This window comes from Manihot esculenta, chromosome 14 (assembly GCF_001659605.2).
Source record: "Manihot esculenta cultivar AM560-2 chromosome 14, M.esculenta_v8, whole genome shotgun sequence".
Lineage (NCBI taxonomy): Eukaryota > Viridiplantae > Streptophyta > Magnoliopsida > Malpighiales > Euphorbiaceae > Manihot > Manihot esculenta.
The window spans coordinates 1004504-1013826 of NC_035174.2; the positions used below are offsets into that span (position 1 = coordinate 1004504).

A 9323-nucleotide genomic window follows, 5' to 3' on the forward strand; every position below is an offset into this window, starting at 1 on the left:
CCGTATTGAAACGAGTGACATACTCTCTGAGTGATTCACCCTCTCTCTGCCTTACTGTCTCCAAGTAGCTCGTCTTCCTCTCTGCTGGCACCCCAGCTATGAATCGACTGATGAAGCGAATGGCTAGGTCTCCGAAACTCCTGATACTTCCGGCCTCAAGGCTGTTGAACCACGCCCGCGCTGGTCCCGAGAGCGTTGTTGGAAATACTTTACACATTAAGGCATCAGACAGAGTTTGCAACTCCATGAAGGTCTTATAGTTCATGACGTGCTCCCTCGGGTTACCAGTTCCATCATAAGCCGCCATTGATGGCATCATGAACTTCTTAGGGACAGTTTCTTGCTGCACCCACTTTGAGAAAGGGGAAGAAGTAGGCAAAGAGGTTTGGCTTTGGTCTTTCTTACCTAGCTCGGCGAGGAGCTGTTCTCTCAATTTCTTCAACTTTTGGTCCACCTTCTCGTCTTCTGGGCTGGGTTTTTTCTCCAGGTGGTACTCCTCCTCCTCTGCTTCAGTTCCCGTCCACCCGGTTTCCCTGCCAAACTTGGCGAGGGATTAAGAGGAACAGGTGTTTGGTTGTTTAATGTCGTAGGACTAGAAAAGGAGAATTGTTGCCCCTCTTGGGCAGAGCTTAGGTCATTCGGGACGTTAAGGTTACTTTCTTGGTGATTAGCCATCGTGGATCTCAGTGGGTTTTGTTAAGAGTGAAAACTCCGGTGATGAAAAGATCTCCGTCGTATCCCACAGACGGCGCCAATTGATGATCTGAGATCCAATAGAATAGGGTTTTACAAGGGTTTTTGGTATTGAAGAATAAAGTTTGCCCTATCTCTCTAAAGGGGTATCCCTTTTATCCTTTCTGTCTGCTTGCTGATGACGTACTACGGCTCTCCTATGATAGGGCCACTCGTCTCTGCCATACAGATATGGGCGTACGAGGATATCAGGCGCCTGCTCCATGCGTAACGGCCTCTGATTCTCCCCCGTGCGTACGCTCGAGCGGATCTGCCAGGCTGTATGACGAGTCTCGTTCTAGATCCTGGGCTGGGCCGAGAGCTGGGCTGAACGCAGAACCCAGGAGGAGAAAGAATCCGTGGGGAGGTTATACGGGCTGGGCCGATCTCAATTAGGAAGAATCTGGTGGAGTCCGGCTTCAGGGGTCTGAAGATCCGGACCTGTTTTACTTGAGAGAGCCTGCGGGCCTTCCTTTCATGGGCCATGACCTTAATTTAGGTTCAGGATTGGGGGTAGGGAAATCCAGCGGTCATCAAAAACTATTAACTGAATATGAAAGCAGATGATATAATTTTTGCAAATATTTTTTTTTCTAAGTTAGATGCTTTTTTTAAAAAATAAATAAATAAGAAAAAACACGAGAGCAATGAGGAAGAAGAAGGAGATAGAATTACTTTAAACGTTTTGAAAAGAAAAAAAAAGAAAAAAGAAAATAAATTCAATTAATTAAACTGAACATGTAAGTGTTACTGTTAGAATATCGTTTTATCATTTTTGTGCTTTCTAAAAATTTCAACTCATTTTCCAGAAAAAAATAAAATAAAAAAAAGCAGCCCCACATTTTGAGGATGCTCGCCGAACTCTCATTCCCTTCCTCTCTCTCTCTCCGCGCTGCAATATCGCCTCCCTCAGGTTCCCCCTCCTCTCTGATTCTTCTAATCGATGAAACATTGACTATGGTTATAGTTGCAACCATTTCATTCTACTCATCTTCTCTTCCAGAAAACCTGTAAATTTCACTTTTGGGGTGATGGGCTTTGGTTTATGTTGTCAAGATTTTTTGAAATTTTCGGTTTTAGATTTAGTCATAAGCAAACAAGTGTAGATATGGAAGGGTTTCGCAGTGGGGTTGGTATTCAAGAGGCACCCAGATCGAGGTGGGGATCTTGAGCATTTTGGAGACAACTCTCAAGGTTGGTTCCCCCCCCCCCCCCCCTGCATTTTGAGTTGTTGATGATTTAATTTGGGAACTTCTTCCTTTTGGATACCAATAAATATTTGCAGAATTGCATTGAATCTTCTATCTAAAGAAGTATTACTTCTGTGATTGAAGTTAAATGGTGTATTAAGTCTCATTTTATGCACAATAGTGGTTATCTCAAAGACCCTTCTTGTTGATGCATAACTATGGAGGTTCGAATTCTCAGCATATTCTTTGGTAAGATATTTCTCTGCAAATTGAACTTAAGCAACACAGAATTGATAACCAAGCTAATTGCAATATTCAATGAATGGAAGGAATTATTCATTAGGACAGTTTTTAAAACTTGGTTGGAGAATAGGCATTGCCTCTTGTTCAATGACAGAAATGAGGATTGAAGTGTATGTTGGCTACTTGTGGACAGTGGTTAATGACGGAGTAAAACTTGCTCATGGCTGACGGTATCTGCCAAAAAAAAAAAAGGAACCACTTCCCAAATCTTTAAAACACACATCGGAGGAGTAACTCCACGAACCAAAAAAATGAGATGGTGTTAGCTTCTAATACCCTTTTGATGATAATTCATTAAGTAATAATCTTTTTAAGAATCTAATAATATAATGTATGAATCTGAACATGAAAGTTTCACGTTCATCAACCATGCTGATGGAAAAGTATGAAAAGAGGCAGATCCAGACTTTGACAAAGAAGGAGAAAGCAGAAGAGCAGATTGAACAAAAATAAGACAAAACGAAAGACATTGTTTAGGAATATTAGGAGTTTTACAAGGCACCAATATCTCGGAATAAACGTAGCATTTGTCTTAAATTGTAATAGTAAATACAGATTTTGTGATAAGTGGATAAGAAGCCTTACACATGACGCTCCGACATGAAATTTAGGTAATTCATGCGCTGTGTATCTTCTCGTGCTGATTAAAAATAGGAAGAACCGGTAAAAACAGGAGTATTCCCATTATGGTTCTGTAAGAGCCTCTTTTTGTTCTGAAATTTATTTCCCTGTCACAATGTCTATTTTCCTGAGACTTTCCTCTCTGCTTTCTCCTACTTTCTTTCCTCCCAAACATGAAATGCTTTTATTATTTGTTGGGACTGACTTTTCTCTTCAGCTTCTTGATTCTCTATTCTCCTTGGACATCTGAGCCCACAAACAATCTGACCTTTCGTCAATCGTTTCCACTTCCAAAGGGTAACTTTCTAATTAATTGACACCACTTTTGTCTTTTTGTTCCTGTTAAAAAGAGGAGGAAAAAGTACCATTTCTCCATCATTTTTCTTATGTTTCATTTTTTTTTTCTTTTTCCATTTTTCAGAAGATTTTTGTGACTTGTCCAGTGGTCACTGGGTTCGTGACCTAAGAGGGTCTCAATATACAAATGAGAGCTGCTCATCAATCCCCGAAACAAAGAATTGTTTCAAGTATGGAAGGAAAGACACAGATTTCTTGAAATGGAGATGGAAACCTGATAACTGTGAGCTTCCGAGATTCGATCCCAGGATTTTTTTTGATATTGTTAAAGGAAAGACAATGGCATTTATAGGGGATTCAGTTGCTCGGAACCACGTCGAATCGCTTCTTTGTCTCTTGTCACTGGTTAGTTTGTTTTCCTTCTTTCTTTTAGTACAACGTTTGAATCTCAGTCGGAGACGTTTTCTGCTGTAACAAAGCTCATAAATTTTGCAGGTGGAAGTCCCGTTGAGCACGTATAGAGATGATGATGATCGATTTCGAACTTGGCATTTTCCGGAAAATAACTTCACTGTCATGGTCCTATGGACTAGGTTCTTGGTGATGGGCGAGGAGAGAATAATCAACGGGAAAAATTCTGATTCCTTTGATTTGCATCTAGACAAGTTAGATAAGAATTGGACAAGTAAACTCCCTGAAATGGACTATGCAATAATCTCAGACGTCCATTGGTTCTATAGGAGGCACTTCTTACATGATAATGAAAATATGATAGGGTGTATATATTGCAGCGAACCCAACATCAAAAGCTATACTGTTGAGTTTGCCCTTGAGAGGGTAATAAGACTTGTTCTCAACTACATCAATGAGTGCAAAGAATGCAAGAGCTTAGTGACATTGTTAAGAACAGGATCGCCAGCACATTTTGAGAACGGAGCATGGAACACAGGAGGAAATTGCAACAGGACAAGTCCTTTCCAAGAATCAGAGATTAGCTTGGAAGGTATAGAATGGAGGCTTAGAAACATGCAAGTGGATGAGATAAAAAGGGCAAGCAAAGTGAAGAAGAAAGGAAAAAGATTTGCGATTTTGGATGTTACCAAAGCTATGTTAATGAGACCTGATGGTCATCCAGATTCTCATTGGGATGATAAATGGATGAAAGGTTATAAAGATTGTGTCCATTGGTGCATGCCAGGCCCCATCGATGCATGGAACGATTTTTTAATGGCAGTGCTCAAGAGATATGCTCCTATCTCTATACCTAGGAAGATAAGTGAGTGAGGTTATCACAACTTTGCTGGAAATCAATGATACTTCTCTGGGCTACACTATTTATAGAAGTTTTACTCGTTTGACCTCAATGCATATGATTAGATTTAAAATATTAAATGTATACTTTTTGGTTTTTTTTTTTTTAATTTGTATTTATATTTTAAGAGTACAGTGGATGTAAATGCAAGAGGGAAACAATAATATGTTTTTTTAAATACTGTTACTTATTAGACTTAGATTCGAGTACCTTTTTATTTTATTATTTGTTTATTAAACAGTTATTTTAAATATTTAGTCATTGAAATAAATCAAATTAGATATAGTCACTTTCATCTTTGATGGAATGAGAGGGAAAAAACTGGATTTTTTTGCAAAATTAGGAGTGGGGAAGAATTATTTATGGATTTAGAGTTGGAGAAAAATTATTTATGAATTTGGGGTTGGACTGTCAGGTGGCAGCCGAAAAAAGAGTTTGGCGCCTATTTGACAGGCGCCAGAATCTAGCGCCAGCCATTATTTTATTTAAAAAAATGGCCTGGCGCCAAGTGGCACCAGCCACTCCTTTTTTTTTTTTTAAGAATGACCTGGCGCGACTTAGAGTGGCGCCAGGGCCATTATTTATTTTTATTTTTTATTTTTTTTTTATAACATTATTATATAATTTAAAAATTACTGATATTATTTAATAATATTAGTGTATTAATTTATTAAAATAATAAAAAATTTTATCATTAAATAAATATATACAATATTATTAAATTATTTTTATATATCTCATTACAACCGAATTGTTTTTATATATCTAATCGCAGTATAATATTAATTTTATAATTATGAAATTATATATGTAACGACCCAAAAATCGGACCGCTACCGGCGCTAGGATCCAGATCGGTTTAAGGCCGCCGGGACCCGTAGCAAGCCTGACATGCAACCTGTAAACCTGTTTAATCCCATACATAATCAACAATCATACATAAAAATTAAAACTTTTCTTTCATACATTCTATCATATGCCAAACTCAACCTGTGCATGCACTGAACTTATACATAAACATAACCCTGACCCCTCTGTGGGATCTCATCAACGCCCCCAATGGGGTGACATAACAAGAGTTGAGTTGGCTAAACATGGACATCAATAACATTAAGATCATGTTTCAAGAGGGATTACATTAAACTATGGTCAAGCACACTTCTATCCTCAATATCATTACATTACATATCTATACATCATTATACAAACTGTCATGTCCATTTTCTAACTATTACATACATAAGACTTCATTACTCTTCTTGACTTCTCTGTCTAACCCGTACCTGCAAACCTGGGGAATTTGGGAGAGGGGTGAGCTACTAGAGCCCAGTGAGCAGAATAGTAAAGCATTTAAAACATATGATAACATGAAATGCATCACATCACAACTAATCATATCAAGGATGAACTTGTCACCAATTAGCCCTCTACATAATCCAATCATGCCAGGGGCGTAGTGCAGGCCACACCTGGTCTTTCTCTTATACATAACATAACATAACATACATATTCCATGGTGCCGGGGGCGTAGTCCAGGCCACTTCCGGTCTTTCTCTTACATAGTGCCAGGGGCGTAGTGCAGGCCACATCTTAACTTCCATATCATATCATCATGTCATAACATATGAGGGCTAATGGATCATTCAACATTCATCCACATCAACAACATTTTATGCAATGCAACATAAAATATCACATGGCATCCGTGATGCATGAACATGCTCAAAGCTGATTTATTTATTTAAAAGCATAAGAGTCATTCCACTCACCTCTGGCTAGCTCTGACACTGACTGAAGCAGCTGACTCACTGCTGAGGTCCTCGGTTCCTCGGGTCCAAACCTACACAGGTGGACTCAAATGAGGGACCAACATACTAGAACATAATTCTAAAAACATCCCCCAAAAACCCCCTAAAACATCTCAAAACATCCATGCAAAACATGCAAAGGAAGGCTGAACAGGGCAGGTTCGGTGGCACCTTCGGCGGTCGAAAGTCCCTCCAGAGCCGAAACCCAGGCAGGTTCGGCGGCACCTTCGGCGGCCGAAAGTCCCAGACAGAGACGAAAGTCTCTTTTCGGGGGCAACTTCGGCAGCCGAAAGGCCTGCCTCCCCAGCCATGTTCGGCGGCCGAAAGTTCCTTCGGCTGCCGAACCTGGTTTCTGCCAAAGGGCAGAAACTTGGCTCCTTCAAGCACATTTGCCTCCAAAACCTCCAATCATGCATTTAGCTCAACCAAAACATGTAAATATACATACATTGGCTCCTAGGGGTTTCAAACTACCTAAAACCCCAACTACAACACACAACAACAACACAATCCAAGCCACATTATTCATGAACATACATTAACTCAAAAACCTAACTATGAGCTAAACATGCATTCTATCCCATAGATCTTGCATAAAACTTACTTTAAACATAAAATGAGCTTAAGATCGGCTCTTATCTCTTGAAGATCGAGAGAGAGATGTCCTAAACTCGAAGGTGGGAGATTTTGAGTTCTTGAACCTCAAAGCTCCAAAACTTGCTCAAATCTCTTCAAAACGACACAAACCTTGTTAAAACATGAAAGATTGAAGGAAAATCATCAAAAATGAACCATGGAGGAGCAAGAACTCACCGTGGTCGAAAATGGGGAGAAAACTCACCCGTTTCGGCCATGGAGCTCTTATATAGGGGCTGGCCAGTTCACGTTCGGGGGCCGAACGTGCCCCCACATCTCATGCATGTTAGGCGGCCGAACATGAGGTTCGGCGGCCGAATATGAGGTTCGGCGGCCGAACCTGGTTTCTTTCAAACAAAACTTTCGGAGGCCAAAAGTGCTCCCAAAACCTATCCACGTTCGGCGGCCGAACATGACTTTCGGCGGCCGAACCTGGTAAGGTTCCATGGTCTTTTTCTTTTAAAAACTCAAATTCATTCTTACTTAAAATCATCAAAAATATTAAAACATTTCATGAAAACATGATTTTTACCCCTCTAGAGATCTCCGACATCCGATATTCCACCGGACGGTAGGAATTCCGATACCGGAGTCTAGCCGGGTATTACATTCTCCCCCCCTTAAGAACATTCGTCCCCGAATGTTCCTCAACTAACACATAGCATGGCATACACACATCATACACATAAAACACATGAAACAAATAAGAAACTAACCTTAGAAAAGATAAGGGTATTGCTGGAGCATGGACTCCCGTGTCTCCCAGGTGCACTCTTCCATATTGTGGTGGTTCCATAGGACTTTCAGCATCGGGATTTCCTTGTTTCTTAGCTTTCTGATCTGGGTGTCTATGATCCGCACTGGCTGCTCAACATAGGTGAGATCCTCTTGGACCTCCACATCAGGCTCACTAAGAACCTTGCCCGGATCTGACACAAATTTTCTCAACATTGAAACATGGAAAACCGGATGGATTCTTGCCATTGAAGCAGGCAAATCTAGCTTGTACGACACATTCCCAATCTTCTGCAAGATTTCGAAGGGTCCGATGTATCGTGGGGCTAGTTTACCTTTCTTCCCAAAGCGAACCACTCCTTTCATTGGAGACACCTTGAGCAATACCAGATCCCCCTCCTGAAACTCTACCTGTCTTCTGCGGATGTTTGCATAACTCTTCTGTCTGCTTGCAGCAGTCTTGATTCTCTCTCTGATTATGGGTACCACCCTGCTGGTGATCTCTACTAGCTCAGGCCCTGCCAAGGCCTTTTCTCCAACTTCCTCCCAGCAAACAGGTGACCTGCACTTCCTCCCATATAAAGCTTCATATGGAGCCATCCCGATGCTAGCATGATGGCTGTTATTGTAGGCAAACTCCACCAAAGGTAGATGTTGCCTCCAAGAACCGCCAAAGTCCAGCACACACATTCTAAGCATATCCTCGATAGTCTGGATGGTCCTTTCTGACTGTCCGTCAGTCTGGGGGTGGAAGGCAGTGCTGAAATCCAACCTAGTACCCATGGCATTCTGCAGACTCCGCCAAAACCTGGAGGTGAACTGGGGCCCTCTATCCGACACTATCAAAACTGGAACCCCATGCAGCCTGACGATCTCATCCACATATACCTGTGCCAACTTGTCCACAGAGTAGCCACTCCTGACAGGGATGAAGTGAGCAGATTTGGTGAGTCTGTCCACAATCACCCATATGGAGTCCAATCTGTTGGACGCCGCCGGTAACCCTACTACGAAGTCCATAGCTATATTCTCCCATTTCCACTCTGGAATAGGTAGCGGGTTAAGCATTCCAGCCGGCTTCTGATGTTCTAGCTTCACCCTCTGACATACTTCGCAGGCGGACACAAACTGTGCCACTTCTTTCTTCATAGCTGGCCACCAATAAACTTTCTTCAGATCTTGATACATCTTGGTGGCTCCGGGGTGAACGCTGTATCTTGCATTATGAGCCTCCCTCATAATGTCTCCTTTTAGCCCTATGTCATCTGGTACACACAAACGACTCCCATAGCGGAGGATTCCCTTATTGTCGAATCTGAACTCACTGTCCTTGCCTGACTGAACAGTCCTGGCAATCTTCACTAACTCTGGGTCCTCATGCTGTTTCTGAGCCACTTGCTCCAGAAACACGGGGGTCACTCTTATCTGGGCCACTAAAGCACCGGTACCAGACAACTCCATCTGTAGACCTTCATCAATGAGCTTGTAAAACTCCTTCACCACTAGTCTTCTCTCTGCCGTGATATGGGATAGATTGCCTAGTGACTTTCGGCTTAGGGCGTCTGCCACGACATTCGCCTTACCCGGATGATACTGAATCTTACAATCATAGTCACTCAGCAGCTCTACCCATCTCCTCTGTCTCAAGTTCAAATCTCTTTGACTCAGGATGTATTGCAGGCTTTTATG

At 41.6% G+C, this 9323-nt stretch overlaps 1 protein-coding gene across 2 annotated transcripts; it reads left to right on the forward strand.

Moving 5' to 3' along the window:
• Positions 1 to 1933: 1933 nt before the first annotated feature.
• On the forward strand, positions 1934 to 4629 carry LOC110631207 (protein ALTERED XYLOGLUCAN 4-like). Of its 2 annotated transcripts, XM_021778953.2 has the most exons (4): positions 1934 to 2171; positions 3064 to 3143; positions 3268 to 3548; positions 3639 to 4629. In XM_021778953.2, exons 1-4 carry the CDS (start codon positions 2131 to 2133, stop codon positions 4425 to 4427), a joined length of 1191 nt encoding a protein of 396 aa, XP_021634645.1. In that variant the 5' UTR covers positions 1934 to 2130; the 3' UTR covers positions 4428 to 4629. The 2 variants fall into 2 exon arrangements, with proteins under 2 accessions (XP_021634645.1, XP_021634644.1); XM_021778952.2 differs by having other exon boundaries at positions 1934 to 3143.
• The last annotated feature ends 4694 nt before the right edge of the window (positions 4630 to 9323 follow it).

Coding starts and splice junctions, on each gene's coding strand:
- LOC110631207 (XM_021778952.2), top strand. CDS start 3,020: ATGAAATGCTTTTATTATTTGTTGGGACTGACTTTTCTCTTCAGCTTC. Junction 3,144..3,267: donor ATCGTTTCCACTTCCAAAGG/GTAACTTTCTAA, acceptor TCCATTTTTCAG/AAGATTTTTGTGACTTGTCC. Junction 3,549..3,638: donor TTCTTTGTCTCTTGTCACTG/GTTAGTTTGTTT, acceptor TAAATTTTGCAG/GTGGAAGTCCCGTTGAGCAC.